The sequence below is a fragment of the Pseudorca crassidens genome, chromosome 12 (genome assembly GCF_039906515.1).
Source record: "Pseudorca crassidens isolate mPseCra1 chromosome 12, mPseCra1.hap1, whole genome shotgun sequence".
In the NCBI taxonomy this organism is placed as follows: domain Eukaryota; kingdom Metazoa; phylum Chordata; class Mammalia; order Artiodactyla; family Delphinidae; genus Pseudorca; species Pseudorca crassidens.
The window spans coordinates 66,348,284-66,366,274 of record NC_090307.1 but is presented as its reverse complement, the minus strand read 5'-3'; the positions used below and the strand labels follow the sequence as shown (position 1 = coordinate 66,366,274).

General features: G+C 49.6%; 1 protein-coding gene across 5 annotated transcripts; it reads left to right on the top strand.

Moving 5' to 3' along the window:
• The first annotated feature begins 29 nt into the window (after nt 1–29).
• Nucleotides 30–17,771, top strand: YPEL1 (yippee like 1). 5 transcript variants are annotated; one of them, XR_010933179.1, is made up of 7 exons: nt 49–250; nt 12,217–12,499; nt 13,802–13,845; nt 14,197–14,305; nt 15,005–15,230; nt 16,055–16,141; nt 16,566–17,771. XR_010933179.1 is itself a non-coding variant. In XM_067700014.1 (5 exons), exons 2-5 carry the CDS (start codon nt 12,293–12,295, stop codon nt 15,092–15,094), a joined length of 450 nt encoding a protein of 149 aa, XP_067556115.1. In that variant the 5' UTR covers nt 50–250; nt 12,217–12,292; the 3' UTR covers nt 15,095–17,771. The 5 variants fall into 5 exon arrangements, 3 of the variants coding, with proteins under 3 accessions (XP_067556113.1, XP_067556115.1, XP_067556114.1); XR_010933178.1 differs by having other exon boundaries at nt 50–250; nt 15,005–16,141; XM_067700014.1 differs by having other exon boundaries at nt 50–250; nt 15,005–17,771.
• Nucleotides 17,772–17,991: the final 220 nt, after the last annotated feature.

Genomic DNA, 17,991 nt, shown 5'->3' with positions numbered 1-17,991 from the left:
GCTGATTGGTCGGCGCCGCGCTCCCAGGCCGTTAACGGCGGCGCGGCGGGGCAGCGGCTTCAAAACAAAGGGCAGGCGGCCCGGGGTCGGCGGCGGCGGCGGCGGCGGCGGACATGTCTCGCGCGCAGCTGGAGAGGCAACGGCCGCAGCGCGTCCCGGGCCGCGCCGGGGCCGCCGGAGAGCCGCGCCCGCGCTGAGCGAGGCCGGGCCGATGGGCGCTGCGGGCTGGGGCGCGGACCGGCGGGCGGCGGTGAGTAGGGCGGGCCCGGCGGGCTCACCGGGCGGTGTCGGCCGTGGGGCGGGGTCGCGCTGCGGCGAGACCACCTGCGTTCGGCGCGGACCGCGACTCCGGGTCAGGACCGTTTCCCCGGTTCTCCCTCCTCCCGCCCCTCCCCACCCCGCCCTGGAGAAGGCTCGGGAGGAGCCGCCCGCCTGACGGTAACAGGCTTTTCCCCTAAAAGAAAGGTCGCGCCTGGGGAGGGAAATGAGGACAAAAGGGGCCTCCCAGCGTGTTCACGGAAGGGGGGCGTTTCAAGTTGCCCACGTGAAGGGCGAGGCCGAAATGCCTCGCTCCGCATTCGTTCCCCACTTGTGGCACCGACTGAGTTTCACGGGCGCAGAGCCTGCAGGAGCCTGACTCCTCTCCCGGGCGGGGCCGGTCTCCAACGGGCATCGCCGGGAGTCCAGGTTACGTGTCAAGTTCTGCGTGGGTAAGGGCTGCAGTTCCGTCTTAGATGGACCACGGTGTGGACGACGTTGGCGTCCCCACCCCAAGCTTCTTCTGTGCAGTTGCATTTTTCTTCTGTATGAAATATACATACCTCAACCTGTTGTTTCCTTGCTAAGAATGTTATTCTTTCCACCCATAACCCTCAATCTCTTGAACTCCTACCCAGGCCTCCTTCCTCCGGGGATGGCCTTCAGGTGCGTGCCTGAGCAAGCTGCTGCTCTCCCTGCACCTGTGCCTGCTGCGGCCTCCGCTCTGCTCCAAGAGATGGAACACACGTTGGTTGAGCCCCTGCTCCTCCGCGACAGCTGTGCTTAATCCCGGTGTTGAGTGTTGCGATCCTGCCCGGGTCCCCCCGACCCTCGCCGTGGGACCTGGTCTGAGGGGAGCTAACTCAGGCTCTGGGAGCCCCTCCCGCTGCCTCCCCTTGCATCTCAGGGGCTAGAGTGTCTTCTGCGTGTGGGAGCCCCTCAGCCAGGACCAGGGGGACCCCATCTTAGCACAGCTGTAGCACAAGTCTTGGCCTGTAGTGGGCACTTTAAAAAAGTAACTGAATGATCTTAATCACCAATCTGATTAATCGTTTTTCTGATTTTATTTTTTTTTAATTTTATTTATTTTAGGCTGCACTGGGTCTTTGTTGCTGCGCGCGGGCTTTCTCTAGCTGTGGCGAGTGGGGGCTACTCTTCGTTGTGGTGCGCGGGCTTCTCGCAGTGGCTTGTTGCGGAGCCCGGTCTAGGTGTTCAGGCTTCAGTAGTTGTGGCACACGGGCTCAGTAGTTGTGGCTCTTGGGCTCTAGAGCGCAGGCTCAGTAGTTGTGGCGCACGGGCTTAGTTGCTCCATGGCATGTGGGATCTTCCCGGACCAGGGCCCAAACCCGTGTCCCCTGCATTGGCAGGCGGATTCTTAACCACTGCAGTCTCAGGGAAGTCCCCGTCTTTCTGATTTTAAATCAACTTCTTTATTTTGGAAACTTAGATTTACACAAAAGTTGCAAGGATAGTACAGACAGTCCCAACATGCCCCGCACTCCGTGTCCCCGGTGTTACCACCCCATGTTGCCATGGTATGTTTGCCAAAATTAAAAACTGTTAGAGGTATATGCCTTTGACTAAACTCCAGACATTACTTTTTCCATTTTTGAAGCACTAAAATTTATAAAGCTCTTTATGTTGAGAGCCTTTGACCCCTACCTGCCTTCACCAGGTTCCGCCAGGATCTTCTCAAGGGGCGGGGGTGGCCGGTACAGAGGGCAAGGACTTTCCATGCAGTGTCTTTTTCTCCCTGGTAGGCTGATGAGTGGAACATAGTTTCAAATATGAAGAAGCAGTAGAAGTTCCCTGCTTAAAACCTTCTCATCTCTGACACTTTATTTGCAAGTCACTTGCTTTTAACTTCTTAGAAAGTAGTTAGATCTGCTAATCAGCAAAACCTGCAGGGAGTGGGAATTGTGAGCAGAGAGTTGAGTGAGGGGAGGATGGAGAAAGTTCTGAACCACCAGGTCACTGGAGGCTGAGGGTTCCGGGGAGGGCAGTGTGAGTTGAATTCAGGAAAGAAGTCGAGAGAATGAGGTCCAGTCAGCTGCCGGCGACATCACTCCCGTGATAGTGGCACCGGCACTGCTGAAAGCCTGTCGCCGGTGATGGAGCCAAGCCACGTAGTAGTCCATACCTGGGAAGCCTGAGAACCAGGACCAGGGTTCCCCATGGGGTTTGTGAGGCGTTGAGACAGCTTGCCAACCCTCGGCTACTGCAACAGCAACCTGACACCTGGTGTGATTCTTGGGTCCTCCGTGGGACTCACGATTCACCCCCATTTTACAGACTGGGTACCAGCTCAGCTTGAGGCCCCACAGGCTCTGCGTGTGTGGCTTGGTTGGGTCGAGCCCCCTCAGCAGCCTGACTCCCGCAGCCACACGGGTCCCAAACCCCCAGCACCGGCCCTATTCTGGCTTCTCTCTGCCACTGTTTTTTCCCTTCCCTTCCCCAGCACAGGGATGCTTAATTATGTTTCAATTAGCATGTGCTTAATAAAATGGCGTAAGATTCCCAGGCTCTTTCCTCCCACTTCCAGCTGAAGACAGGGCAGCCCTCCCTCTGTCATGCCTGCATCTTCCCTTCTTAGCGAGGAAAAAGGCAACCTCTGCTAGGAGGCATCCCAGGGCCACGGCTGGGAAACTTAGTTAGTGGGAGAAATTAAAAAGAATGTATCACAGGTTCTTAGAAAAGAAAGGCTCAGTGCCAGCGCCCTCCTCAGCAGTCTGGTGGGAGGAGGTGGAGGCAGGCCACGCTGGGGGAATGAGGAGGCTGGTTACGGGGGGACGTGGGGGCAGCTGGTGGGGCATGAGGGCAGAGGGGGCTTCATCTGAGGGCGCAGGAGGCGGCCGGGAGAACTGAAGGAGTCTTCTCGCCCCTCCCAGCGGGTCCAGGAGTCCAGGAAGGCTGCGGTTCCAGGGACGTGGAAAAAAGCTTTTCACCCTGTAATTTAAGTAGGAAGTCCATGTGTGCGAAGGGAAGCTGGTACTGCCCGAAGCAAATTGTACACGTGCTGTTGCTCTTTGATGCACACCTTCCATGCCCCCCCCCCAACGCCTGTGGGCCCATGTGCTGTGTGTGTGTGTTTGTGATCAGTACCTACAGTTGGTATCAAAATCAAAAGTTACAAAAAAGTAGATGGTGAGAAGGAAGTGGCTGAGGCCCCACCTTAGAAACAGTTCCGATAAGTCCATCAGTGCGTTTGGCCAGTCTCTCTTGGTGAGACGGGAGATGGTTTCTAATCTCTCGTTATTACAGGCAATGTTGTAACAGCCTTTTCCGGGTTACTTTGCGGAATGCCGGCGATGGACCCTGGGCCTGGGGCCTGCGCCTGGGAGCGCCAGTGGGTGCTGCCAGATGGAAGTGATGTCCCAGGTGCCTTCGCCAGTGGGGTTGTCAACTTTTTAAAATTTTTGCCAACCTGCTAGGTTGTAAGACAGGTACAGTGTGCCTTTGGTTTGCATCCGTTTGTGATGTTCACACCTGCTCACGTGTCTACAGACACGTGTTTACAGGGGTCCAGGGTGTAGATTCTCAGCTTTGAATCCAGCTGCACAGCTTGCTTACTAGCTCTCGGGGTGTCCGTTTCCCTGTCTGAACGGTGGGACTAATCAGACCACTCGTGTCTTAGGGCTGCTGTTAATTCATGGGATTCTCATAGACCAGCAGCAGCCTGGGCCACAAGGCTCTTGGGCACCTCGTGATGGTGCTGGACGGGCTGCTCTCTCCTTGCTGGATGGGACAGGCGCGTGGGCAGCACCTTGGCCTTCTGAGCTGTGTTCTTCCCCACTGTTGCCAGCGCTGGAGCTTGTGCACCAGCCCCAGGGAGACCCGCTTCCCTGCCCGCCTGTGCCTCCGTCCCTCCCCGCAGCCAGATGGGCGAGGCAGGGCTGGGAGGACAAGTGAACCCGTATGGGGACGAGAAGGGCCGGGAGCCCACGCCCTCCCGGGAGTGTCAGCTGCTTGCTTGGGTGCTGGTTCTCAGGGTTTGTCTTTGGAAGCGTGGTAACAGCACCATATGGACATGGGCCTGATTTACGCTGTCTTAAAATAAATATCCATGCTTATTTTAGGAGAGAAACTTCTGGAATCCAGAATGTTGTTTTTGGCCTAAGAACTTACCCCACACTAACATCTTTGTGGGGTGGTGGCTGCTCCCCAAACCCCGGGGACACAGCGGCTGCAGTAGAAGTGAGGCACGTGATGCATTGCACCTCAGGTACAAAGGTGGGTCCTGACTTGTCAGCAGGTGTGGTTGGAAGAGCCCATCTGTGTACTGGTGGCTGGAGAACTTGGCCAGGATTTCCCTGCCTCGGGGACATCCAGCCTGAAAGCCTAGTTAAATCACGACATGCTTCTCTGTGACTGAGATCCAGCCAGGTTGAGCCGTTGCTCCGCTAGGACCCCTGGGAGGGCGGTGACAGGGGCGGAGGGCAGGACACAGAGGGCGGGACGCCAGGGTGGGCGTCACGCCAGGGAGGCACACCCAGCCTTTGAAGGGTGACTGTGGGTGCTGAGGATGGACCAGGCTCCACAAAGGTGACAGGGGCCCGAGAGTGGGGCTGCTCCGAGGGAAGGGGCGTTCAGGTAGGCCCCCGGCATGTGGGGGGCATTCACGGCATGGAGAAATTCAAAGAAACAGAAACACTTGGCAAGTTGCCACTTTATTTTATTTGCGGGATCTTAGTTCCCCAACCAGGGACTAAACCCAGGCCGCCTGCATTGGGGGACGGAGTCCTAACTTCTGGACTGCCGGGGACGTCCTAAGTTGCCCCTTTAAATAAGAGTCGCCCCATCAGAGGCCACTCTGATTTAGAAATGAGGGGTGTCCTGCTTTCTAATTATGAGTCAGAGTGGTGTCATTTGTCTAAAGGATGGGCTAAGTGAAGGCCGTTTCTTTAGTCTCTGTTCAGGTCACTGGGAGCCGTGCTTCTGCCACTAACGGGGCCCAGGACTCTGAAGGCCTGAACCACCAGGGATAAGAGAGGAGTTTATTCATTTAAGGGTCCTTTAAATACAAAGAGAAAAACTCAGGTGAAGATACTGAAACAGACAACATGTGTTCAGTCAGCACTGCAGTCAGAACAAGCGCTTTCCGTCCTTGCTAAGGCTGGTTTTTCTGTCCTGAGCCAGGATACCCCAGCCTTGGTGAGTCTGAATGACCCTGAAATGACCGCTCCCAGGCCGGCTCCGGCGCAGCACGAGCTTCCCTCTGGCTGCTTCTGGCCTCTGACGTGATGGAGTTCAGGACACGCCACCCCAACGTGTGGCACCTAGGCTTCCTGAGTATCTTAAGCTTGAAGGAGTTTGAGAAAACAGCAGAAGCGGGGTGGTCAGAGTGACCTTCTTCCCTGAACCCGGCCATGAAACTCCCCTTTGAGAGGGCCCCCTCCCTGCACCAGGAAGAGGGAAGGCAGGGAATTGGGGCCGAGAAATCTGTATAAACAAACCTTGTCTTGTCTTCCTAGTTACTCCTTCACCATGGACCACCCCAGCCCAAACCCCTCCAGCCTCATCAGTTCTTCACAAACTTATTGATTCCTTGTCTAAAAGGTATAAAAGCTTCCTGCTCCTGTTACTGTTAGTTTCATTTTCAGACCCAGCCAGGGACCCTAAGAGGGTCAAGGAAAACTTTCCCTCCCCTGCAGACACTTGTAAGATAAGTTCTAGACTCAAAGCTCTCTCTGCCTCGCTGACTCCCTGGCTCATTTGTACACACACATACACCCTCCTGGATTGTGATTTAAATTGCATTTAACAATTACTTTGGGGACGGTTCATATATTTACAGTATCTTCCAGTCCTGGTCATGATTTAGCTCTCCATTGCTTTAGGTTTTTATTATACCCCTCAGAGTTTTCTAATGTCCTCTGTAAAGGTGTTTCCGGTCTTTGAATGTGCTCTTAGATACTTTATTGTTACCCTGTTGTATGAGAGTATGTTTTCCCTTATAAGCCTTTTCTTGATTTACCAGCTGGCTGGGACTTCTGGTACCGTTGAATGGAAGTGGCAGTGTAGAGAGCATCCTGGTTTATTCCTGATGTCAAAGATAATGTTTTCTAAGTTTTACCATTAAGCATGAGGTTTGCTGTGAGTGGTTTTGGGATTTTTTTATTTGTTTGGTAGATGCCTCGTAAAAGGTAAGGAAGTTCTCTTACAATCTTAGTTTGTGTGGAATGTTTTTTAAATTGTGAATGGATGTTAAATTTTTGTTGAATGCTTTTTTTTTTTGCATCTATTGAGATAAACAGAACAATTGGTGGTAAATTTTTCTGATATTAAATGATCTTGCATTCCTGTGATAAAATCACCTTAATTATATTGTACCATCCTTTAAAATACTGCTAGACCCTGTTTGGTCATATTAGGATGTTTGCATCTTGGTTTCTTTGAAGAAACTTACAGTGAATTCCCTTTTTTTTTTTTTCCTGCACCGCGGGTCTTTCAGGATCTGTTCCCTGACCAGGGGTTGAACCGGGGCCACAGCAGTGAAAGCCCAGAATCCTAACCACTAGGTCACCAGGGAACTCCCCTGAATTCCATTCTTGTACTGCCCTGACCCAGGTTTGGTGTCAGTTTATGAATTCCATTCTTGTACTGCCCTGACCCAGGTTTAGTGTCAGTTTAAGCTACATCAGGTGGTTGGAGAGTGCTTCCCCTTTCTCTTTCCTGAAAGAGTTTGTGTTGGATTGGAATGAATTCTTCTTTGAAGTATGGTGGAACTCTTCAGGGAAGCTCCTTGCCTGTAGGTGTGTTTGATTTGCATTGATATGTGTGCATATTGGGGGAGGAGACTTTTTACCAGTGATTTGATTTCCTTGATGTTTATAGGATTATTCAGGTTTTCTATTTCTTCTTGAATCATATATATTTTTTTATTTTTTATTTTTATTTTTATTTTTATTTTTTTGCGGTATGCGGGCCTCTCACTGTTGTGGCCTCGCCTGTTGCAGAGCAAAGCCTCCGGAAGCGCAGGCTCAGCAGCCATGGCTCACAGGCCCAGCCGCTCCGCGACATGTGGGATCTTCCTGGGGCGCGAACCCGTGTCCCCTGCATCGGCAGGCAGATTCTCAACCACTGCGCCACCAGGGAAGCCCTTGAATCATATTTTTAACTTAATGTTTTCCAGTAATTTATCTGTGTGGTTTACATTTTCCAATATATTGACTTAAAGTGACCGCAGCACCTCTTCCCCATGAGACTTGCCCCCAGAAGGCATTTCTGATGGCTGGCTCTGCTGTCAGAGGTCATTAGTCTTTTCCGAGAATGCACATTTGCCTTGGCGATCCCCCCTAGTGGATCCAAGTTTTCCTTTTCTGTTTCAATATTTTTTTCCTATTTCTTTCCCTCCTTACATTTTTTGGGGGTTGTTTTCCTGTTACTTCTCAAACTTCTTAAAGATGGGTGTTTAGCTCATTAATTCCACCTGCTTATTTTCTAATAAGAGTCTACATTCCCCTTTAAGTTCTGGTAAGTACCTATTTTGTTATTGTTTAGTTCAAAATATTTTCTAATTTCCATTATTCTTAGACGCATGGGTATATAGAAGTACATTTCCTAAATTATAAACATATGAGGATTTTCTTTTTTTTTTCTTTTTTTTTTTTTTTGCGGTACACGGGCCTCTCACTGTTGTAGCCTCTCCTGTTGCAGAGCACAGGCTCCGGACGCGCAGGCTCAGCAGCCATGGCTCACGGGCCCAGCCGCTCCGCGACATGTGGGATCTTCCTGGGGCGCGAACCCGTGTCCCCTGCATCGGCAGGTGGACTCTCAACCACTGTGCCACCAGGGAAGCCCGAGGGTTTTTCTAGTTATACTTTATTATTGATTTCTAATTTAATTGTATTGTGGTCATCAGAGAATATACTGTGGTTTCAGTCATTGAATTTGTTGAGATGTGCTGTGTGGTCAACTTTTGTAAATGTGTGCAGTAAATGAGTCTGTGGTTCTTAGATACAGTTTTCTACATGTATTTTAATTCCAGTTTCTTCATCACAATGTGCAAATCCTGTATATCTGCCCTCGTTTGTGTTGTTCTACCAGTTAGTGAAAGATGCAGTAAAATATATACTATATTTTATACAAATATATACTATGTATTTATATATACTAAATATACTATAAATATATAAATTACTATGTAAACTATTTATATACTACAATTACTAGTCCTATTTTGATTATAAATTTATCTCAAGGTTTTTTCAATTTTTGACTTACGTATTTTGAGACTGTGTTATTAGGTAACAAGATTTATGCTTGCTGTTTATCTCCCTGCTGTTTTATCTCATAAAGTTTTTCGATTAAATATTACTGTGTAGGGACTTCCCTGGTGGCACAGTGGTTAAGAATCCACCTGCCAATGCAGGGGACATGGGTTCGATCCCTGGTCCAGGAAGATCCCACATACCCCAGAGCAATTAAGCCCATATGCCACAACTACTGAAGCCTGTGTGCCACAACTACTGAAGCCTGTACACCTAGAGCCCGTGCTCTGCAACAAGAGAAGCCACTGCAGTGAGAAGCCCGCACACCACAACGAAGAGTAGCCGCTGCTTGTGGCAACTAGAGAAAGCCTGCGCGCAGCAACAGAGACCCAATACAGCCAAAAATAATTTTAAAAAATTTTAAAATGTTACTATATAAGCAAAATATGAATATATTTAATATAGTTTTTACTTTATTATTATTTTTCAATATTTGTTTTTAGTTTGGCTGCGCTGGGTCTTTGTTGTGGCATGCGGGCTTCTTAGTTGCGGCATGCAGGATCTAGTTCCCTGACCAGGAATCGAACCCGGGCCCCCTGCATTGGGAGTGCGGAGTCTTACCCACTGTACCACCAGGGAAGTCCCTTTACTTTATTATTTAAATATCTTTTTCTATCCTTTTGCTACTTTAACTTCTTTTTTTTGTTAATTTTTATTGAAATATAGTTGATCTACAATGTTGTGTTAGTTTCAAGTATACAGCAGAATGATTCAGTTATACATATATACATATACTCATTCTTTTTCAGATATTTTTCCCTATATGGGAAAGATTACAGAATATTTAGTAGAGTTCTCTGTGCTATACAGCAGGTTCTTGTTGGTTATCTATTTATATATAGTAGATGTGTGTAAATTAATCCCAAGCTCCTAATTTATCCCTCCCCCCCACAACCCCCTGCCCTACCTTTCCCCTTTGGGAACCATAAGTTTGTTTTCTAAGTCTGTGAGTCTGCTTCTGTTTTGTAAATTAGTTCATTTGTATCAGTTTTTAGATTGTACCTGTAAGTCGTACCATATAATAGTTATCTTTCTCTGTCTGACTTAACTTCACTTAGTATGATCATCTCTAAGTCAGTCCATGTTGCTGCAAGTGGCATTATTTCATTCTTTTTTATGGCTGAGTAATATTCCATTGTAGAAATATACCACATCTTCTTTATCCATTTATCTGTCGATGGACACTTAGGTTGCTTCTGTATCTTGTCTATTGTAAATAGTGCTGCAATGAACATTGGGGTGCATGTATCTCTTCAAAGTATGATTTTCTTCGGATATTTGCCCAGGAGTGGGATTGTTGGATCATATGGTAGCTCTGTTTTTAGTTTTTAAGAAACCTTCATACCGTTCGCAATAGTGGCTGCACCAATTTACATTCCCACCAACAGTGTAGGAGGGCTCCCTTTTCTCCACATCCTCACCAACATTTGTTATTTGTGTTCTTTTTGATGATAGCCATTCTGACAGGTGTGAGGTGATATCTCATTGTGGTTTTGATTTGCATTTTTCTATTTTAACTTCTTTGTGTGAATCACATACATACAAGATATCCATAAAACAAATATACTGTTAGCAAATAATTATGATTCATAGGTCTGTGTTGCCACCACCCAGGTTCTAGCCATATCTTTTTATCCTTTCTGCATCCTTGTTTAAGGTGTGTGTCTCATAAGTAGCATCTAGATAAAGTTTGTTTTCTGTCTAGTTGAAACCTTCAACTCTAACATTTAGTTCATTTATATTTAATATATGCATTGAAATATTTGGGTTTAAATCTTCCTTCTGTCGTTGTGCTTCCTGTTCTTCCCATGGTGTTTTTCCTCCCTTCCTCACCTCCCTTTACAGGTTTGGAAGTTATACACCTGCTCTTTGTTCTTGCAGACGTTTCATCAGAAATTACAACATTTATCCTTAATGTACCAGAATCTACATTTAATCCATATGTGGGTCTTCTTTTTTGGACAGTACCCAGACTCTGGGAGTCATTGGTCTGCGCCTTCACCCTGGCTTCTCCTGCTCACATATCATGAGCGGATCTCTTCAAAGTTCTGTGAGACGCTGCTGCTCTGCCCACCTGCACATTGACCATTTTCTTTACTCACCATTCTGCCTTCTTTTAGAGTCTGAAGTTTAGACTTTAGTGGGGGTTTTTTGTTTTGTTTTTCTGTCTGAATCATATCCTTGGATTTCCTTTAGAGATATTTTGCAGAAGTCAAACTTTTTAGTTGTCTGCAAATGTCATTTCCTGAATTCTTTTTATTTATTTATCTATCTATCTATCTATTTATTTATTTATGGCTGTGTTGGGTCTTCGTTGCTGCGCGCAGGCTTTCTCTAGTTGCGTCAAGCAGGGGCTGCTCTTCATTCCAGTGTGTGGGCTTCTCACTGAGGTGGCTTCTCTTGTTGTGGAGCACGGACTCTAGGTGCATGGGCTTCAGTAGTTGTGGCTCGCGGGCTCTAGACCGCAGGCTCAGTAGTTGTGGCGCACAGGCCTAGTTGCTCTGCGGCATGTGGGATCTTCCCGGACCAGGGCTTGAACCCGTGTCCCCTGCATTGGCAGGCGGATTCTTAACCACTGCGCCACCAGGGAAGCCCCCATTTCCTGAATTCTTGAAAGATATTTTCACTGCATGTAGAATTCTGGGAAAGCAGTTATTATCTTTCAGGACTTTACAGGTACCTTCCCCTACTGCCTTCTGGGTTCCACTGTTTTACTTGGGAAGTTGCTGTTGAAAAGTAATTTTCCCTTCCTTTCTGGATGCTTCTAAGACTTTTTTTCTTTTTTCTTTGGTGTTCTGCAGTTTCACTATTAGGTGATCAGGTGTGGCTTTTTTATTTATCTTGCTTGGGATTGTTGGACTTGTCTGTGGATTGGTGTCTTTCTTCAGTTCTGGAATCACCTCCTCATCTCCTCACATAGTGCCTCTGCCCCATTTTCCTCTCACTTTACCTTCTGTAAATCCACACACATCTGTGCTTTTGCTGTCAGATCCAAGAAGTCACTGCCAAATCCAACATCATGAAGATTATTCCCTACATTTTCTTCTAAGGGTCTTACAGTTTTTACATTTAGTTCCTTGATCCATTTTGAGTGCATTTTTGTATATGGTGTGAGGCAGGGGTCCAACTTCATTCTTTCACATGTCAATATCTTGTTTTCCCACACCGTTTGTTGAAAAGACTGTTCTTTCCACATTGAATGGTTGTGACACCCTTGTTGAAAAATCACTTGACTTTATATGTGAGGGTTTACTTCTGGACTGACACATAATTTCTCAGAGATTAATACTGGATCCATCACACACGTATTCATAAATGTCATGGTGCTTTGAGTCGCCAGTTCCATTGTTTGGGACAAGATGTATGCAGTGCTGCTGGCCTCACTCAGATGGGAGTCATGTTGGCTGCTGTTTCACATTTTCTGAAGCCACACAATATAAGATGTATTTGGGCAAAAGTTTTCTCAAATTATTTATGTGTAAAACTAGTTCACCTGCCACTTCCAACTAAATTTAGAATGGCTAAGCCATGATTAGCTATTAGTGTTTTATGTACTCATATTACTATTGAAGTATTAGATCTTTAACGTCTAGGCCTGCACTTCCCTTCTTCACAACAGGCTTCCTAAACACACTTTTTGTGTTTCATTCTCTCTGTGACCCTCTGCTCTGTGTTGACTTGTTGACAGGTTGTGGCGTTTTTCTCTCACCCCAGCTGTGTGGACAGAGCCACACGCCCTCTGAACAACAACGGCTCTTGCGTGCATGTTCCAGTGTTTCTTCTGTCAGAGAGCCCAGCAGAGCTGCAGCTCTTCCCGTGCCAGCCCTGAGCTGAGCCAGGAGTGCCCAGCGGAGATGGTGAAAATGACAAGGTCCAAAACTTTCCAAGCGTATCTGCCAAACTGCCACCGAACGTACAGTTGTGTCCACTGCAGGGCCCACCTGGCCAATCACGATGAGCTGATCTCCAAGGCAAGTGTCTGGTCAAGAACTCGGTAGGCTGTCCTCAGCCATGATCACTGAGCCTAAGTGTAGACAAATACTGAACCACCCCATGGCCTCCTGGGTTTGCTGGGCCCAGAATGTCTGGAGCCCTGTGGATGGCACTGAGGGAAATTGTGTGTGGGAGTGAGGGCAGCTACATCGTGGTCTTGGCCGAGTGGTGGGTTTTGGGGGCCAGGCCACGGGCCTCTGAAGATCCCACAGTAAGATGAGTCAGTGACTTGTAAGAGCAGTTAAATTCATGTAAAGCCAGGGGACGTGGACAGTACAAAGGAAGCCTGGAAAATCTGTGGAAATAGTTTCATAATAAGGGAATTAAGAAAATTTTAAAACTCAGAATAGTTAAGAAGAGAAGAGGCTGCCTTGGGGGCAATTGGATCTTTCAGGAAAGAGCCTGGGAGGGAAGCTCTGCCAGGGCCACGGCGCTGTGGGGGCCACGAGCAGCCCCCTGGGGGTGAAGAGGGCAGGACCTGCCTCATTGCCTTGAACTCTTGACTAGCAGTTTGTCCTGTTTATAACCAACCACTTGGGAACATTTAAAACAATCCCTCGGGAGACAGTGATTGTCCTCCCTCCCCGTGCTTGTGGGTCACGACCCCCACCCGTCCTCTAAGTCTGCCTCCCTGGGCAGGAGCCTTCTGCTCCTTTGAAAACAAAGTCATCAAGAAGTTTCTGGAATCCATGCTTAGGCCTCTTGTTTCAGGCAGTTAGAACATCATCTCTGTACTTGTGATAAGGAAGTGACAGGGTCCTTTTTTCGGGGGCAGACACACGTGCGGCTTGCAGGATCTTAGTTCCCTGACCAGGGATGGAACCCGTGCCCCGTGTAGTGGAAGTGCAGAGTCCTAACCACTGGACCACCAGGGAAGTCCTGGGTCCATCATCTTAAGGGAAAGCCATCAGATAAGGTGGTGTCTGTGCCATCACTGCTTCTGTGGCCCCTCTGTGCATTCAGAAGTTTCAGTGGAAGGGCAGCCCCTCAGCACCAGCTTCGGAGGAAGAGCTGCTCCGGGGCCTCCAGATCGGCCGTGTAGCTCAGGCACTGCTCTGGCCACACGGTGGGGGGAGTGGGTTGTTAGTGTCGAAAAGGAATTTGAGGTGCTTCTTTCAAAGGACCCCAAAGCCAGTAGTAAGCTGTTCTTTAAAATAATCAAGCACAGAGGCCCTCTGGGTGGAGCCGCCCCGACGTGGCCTCGCGTTCCAGCTGGTGATGAATGGCGTCACTTCCATCTGACCACGACAAAGCCTTTAACCCCTCTTTCTTCTTTGCAGTCCTTTCAGGGAAGTCAGGGACGAGCCTACCTCTTCAACTCAGTGTGAGTATCGCTGCCTTGGCCTCGCCAGTGCTGTGTCTGCCACCAGGCCCCGCGTGCTGCTTCTGAGAGCCTGCCAGTGCTCGCTGCCATCGAGGGCTCAGAAAAGCAGATGCTTTTTTCCCAGGCTGGGTGTGGTTTGTTTCCCACTGGGGTAGATCTTGATTTCCACCGAGACAGCAGGACTGTGGGCCCCTCCCCACAGCCTGTCCCATCCTGGATTCTCGGGGGAGGCAAGAAGTTGTTCAAAGGTGGGGGGAGTCAGGAAGGACACCCTGTATCCTGGGAACAGGTGGTGGGGGTGGAACTGTGGGCCCGGGGCCCCATGAGGGTCCCAGCGCCTCCTCCCCACAGGGTGAACGTGGGCTGCGGCCCTGCGGAGGAGCGGGTCCTTCTCACCGGCCTGCATGCCGTGGCGGACATCTACTGTGAGAACTGCAAGACCACACTTGGGTGGAAATACGTGAGTGACCGCGGGTCCGCTGTAATAAAGAACACATTCCCTGTGGAAACAAAACATGCCAGGAAGCGGGATGGGTGCTGCCAGTCAAGGAACATGTTTAAAAACCACACCTTTTAGAGTCCATGGACTGGGGGAGGGAGGGATGGTCACCAGCCAGGTGGGAGGTGGGGGACTGGACACGACCCTGCAGTTGTGCTCACAGCAGACCCCTCGGGGCCCACCCCCAGGACCCGCCTGGGCCCTGGGCCCTGGTCCTGTCCCACACACCACCCACCCCCAGACTCCAGCACGGGGTGGGGGCTGTGTCTGAGCCACTGCATCCCTCGCCCCCGAGAAGGGCCTTCCCCTGTCCACCATCTGTGACCCTGAGGACTTCACTCCCCTGTATCTGGAGTCCCGGGAAGGAGGCCTTTGCTTGGCTTCCCTTCCCAAACTGTCCTGCACATGGTCGGTACTCAGTAACAAACTTGAATCAGTAGTTCCCGACAAGTTTCACCATCATTCTGCGAGTCCAGGCCAGACCTGCCCTGCTCCTGAGGGCTGGTCACCCAGATAGCCACCCCTCCCCAGCCCTGGACCACACGGCGCAAGGGGCGTCTGGGGAGACGTGATACTGCAGTTATTTTCTTTGCAAAGTGTAAAATGAAGTTGAAAAACAAAACCGATTCTGTCCTGAAACCTTGTCTCTCTCTTTTCAAGGAACACGCCTTTGAGAGCAGTCAGAAATATAAGGAAGGAAAATTTATCATTGAGCTTGCTCACATGATCAAAGACAATGGTTGGGAGTAAAGTGAAAACTTCCTGTTCTCTTTTGAATACGATTTTGTGAAAAAGACGGTATAAGTAATGGAAACATAGGCACATCTGATGGCAGTGTTTCTTGAACTCGAGCCTCACAGGCGGCCTCTCCAGGCCAATCCCCTGGGTAAGGCGTCCCTCTGATCTGTGTCTTCTTCAATAACACGGTTATTTCTGAAAAGTTTCAATGCCCTTTTTCTAATTTCTCAAGATGTAGAGAAAAGACCTAACCAACTGGTGACTTATCCATCCAGCTAACACCTTCTTTAACCAATGCCTTTAAGATAGTATGGCTGTGCTCTTTCGTGTTTGATAGAAAACCAGACCGAAGCCCCAAAGCCCACAGGGAGGTCTCTTCGGAGAGCCAGGTTCCCCTCTTGTTTGGAGAGAAGGTATGGTAACTTCTCCCCGATTCGCGGAACAACAACGTTGGTTATTCTTCTTGCAGATGAGCTGTGAGGGCAGTGCTTACTTAGGAATCTCTCAGAAATCTATGAATCTATGCACCAAGGGTGTTTTTAGCCTTGTTCAAAAACAGAGGCCACCAGTAATAACATTTTAGATAAGCTATAGAGAAATGCGTCTAATGTAACATGTTTATTTAAGCCAGTAGCTTCCTTATCTCACAGGCGAGTGAACGAGTCGTTAGCAGAGACGGTCTTGGGCCAGTGTGCAGGCCCAGGCCCAGGCCCATGGGGGCTCCAGGTCAGGCACTGGGCGGCTGGTCCATGGAGTTAAGAGTGGAACGCGCTGGACCAAGGGAAATCAGGTTTCCTTTTCTACTCTGATGTACTTGAAAAAAAAGAATTATTTTTTGCATATTTGAAAGAGGCCAGAGCAGGCTAAGCTTCCAAATTTAACATTTGCCAGATAGTTTTAAAATTTTGGAAAAGGTTACAGTTGGAAGACAGATTTAAACTTTGCAGTGAAGATGTTTGGTTTGCTCAACAGGTCCCCGTGCCTCCCTGGTTCTGTCCTGTGGGCCGACACAGGCAAGGCCCAGCAGCCGGCCTCCCGAGTCCTGCGTTTCTGCCACAGGTTCAAGTTCCGACTTACTGTGCCTATGCACGGAGTGGGCACCACCCACGGGTTTTGGCCGCTTTGCAGAGAATGGAGGCCAAAAGGCATTCCCACAACAGTTTTCGTTTTCAGTGTTCTACCTGGCTCTGGCCAGTGGGCCCAGCCTGCCACTGGGCGTCTGGGGGCCATCAGTGTGGTCACCGGGTCATGAGACTCCCGGGACCCCAGTGCTGAGGGTCAGAGAGAGGGCTGAGGGCGGGGGGAAGAGAGGAGGGTACAGGCCGGCTCCCAAACTCCTTCAGACGAGGTTAGTCCTATGGCCACAAGCGTGAGCTGGCTGGGGACAGAGAGGGACTGGCTGCCAGTTGGTGGGTGGCCCTCCCCTGACCCCCAGCCACTCACCTGGGCTTCCCTTTGACACCATCTCTGCCTGGACCTGCAGCCTGGATCGTGGGGAGTGCGCTGCCTGCCGGGTCGTCCACGAGGGTGACCAGCGGGCCTGAATGCATCTCAAGTTGCCAAGGGAAGTGCTTGGCACAGCGCAGACCTCCACTGCAGGCACTCTGCCGCCTCCCAAGCTGGGCCCTGGGCCTGGTCCTCAGTGCCCCGTGAAGGCCCAGCCAGCACCTTCCCTGAGACGTGAGTACAAATCCCTGAGACCCCACCTGAGCCAGCGGCTCCTCAGCCGGGCCTCCTCCCCAAGCTTCAGCCTGTGGCCCAGCTGCTTCTCCAAAAGATGCTTCCTGACGCTGAGGAACCTCCTAAAATTCCTTTGTATACACTCAACTTATATTTAGAGGTTTTGTATGTTCTGGGCACAGTTACTGCTCCTCTGCTCTGAGCACTTTGGTTTTGTGCCGTCTCTGTGGTGGCATCGAAGTGTTTTTACCAGTGGTCCATGATGACTTTTGTATTTTTGTAGCTGACACCAACAAAGACTCTTAACACTTTTCTTGTTAGTCTTCTGCAAAATCCGAGCTCCTTTTGAAACCAAATGAACTGACCGTGAGCAGCTTCGAGGACGGACACTCACGAGACCTGGTCAAGTGCTGGGATGCGCCACCCTTTTAAATTCCTAAACAGTAAATATCACCCTGTGACTTTTATTTATTTAAGATATTTTTTTTCCTTGCGAAGAGTGGGAGGTGATGCCAGGATTATAAATGCATTTAAGTTAAACTATGTAATGTCTTCTGCACAGTACATATACAGTATTTTTATACCTTAATACTTATTCTTGATGGCATCTGTCAGATATTAGGAGGGATCAGAAATGGGAGTTGTTTAAAAAGTCGTTTAATTTACCTGATAACCTCACCAGGGAATTAACAAAATCTGAATGTTTTTAATGTCTAGAAAACTACAATTTAAGCTCAAAAATTTAAACCCTCATTTGTCAAAAGACTCTGGGCAGGCCTGTCCTTCACTGTGGGTGGCACCGCGGGGCTGCAGCCCAGGGTGGCTGGCCTTCCCTCAGGGCAGTTGGGCATGGCTGCCAGACAGACGGATGGACAGAAGCCCAGGCCAGCCCGAAGGTTTGCCCCTCAAGCAGGACTGCCAAGCTCACATGCACAGGCTTCCTCTGGCCCCACGTCCGGCTCTCCGTCCTCTGTCTGTGAGGTTTAAAAATAAAGCTTCCAACATCCAATGTCTCCTAGTTAGCGGCATCACGGGTCTCGTGACCTGACGGGGTAGCCAAGGAGCTGCTGAGGGTGGAGCCCCCAATCTGGGGGTCCAGGCGCCCTAGGCAAGCGTCCCTGTGTGGCCCACAAGGGCACTTAGGCTGGCCGTCACCAGGCCCGGCCACCTCCTCCCCGTGACCCCAGCTCCCGGAGACAGCACGGGCGTGTAAGCCCCTCAATGGAGAG

Bases quoted from the DNA above. Each gene is read 5' to 3' on its own strand.
- YPEL1 (XM_067700012.1), top strand. From the start codon at position 12,293: ATGTTCCAGTGTTTCTTCTGTCAGAGAGCCCAGCAGAGCTGCAGCTCT. The intron at 12,500-13,801 runs GCAAGTGTCTGG...TCTTCTTTGCAG, and splicing joins ACGATGAGCTGATCTCCAAG to TCCTTTCAGGGAAGTCAGGG. The intron at 13,846-14,196 runs GTGAGTATCGCT...TCCTCCCCACAG, and splicing joins GCCTACCTCTTCAACTCAGT to GGTGAACGTGGGCTGCGGCC.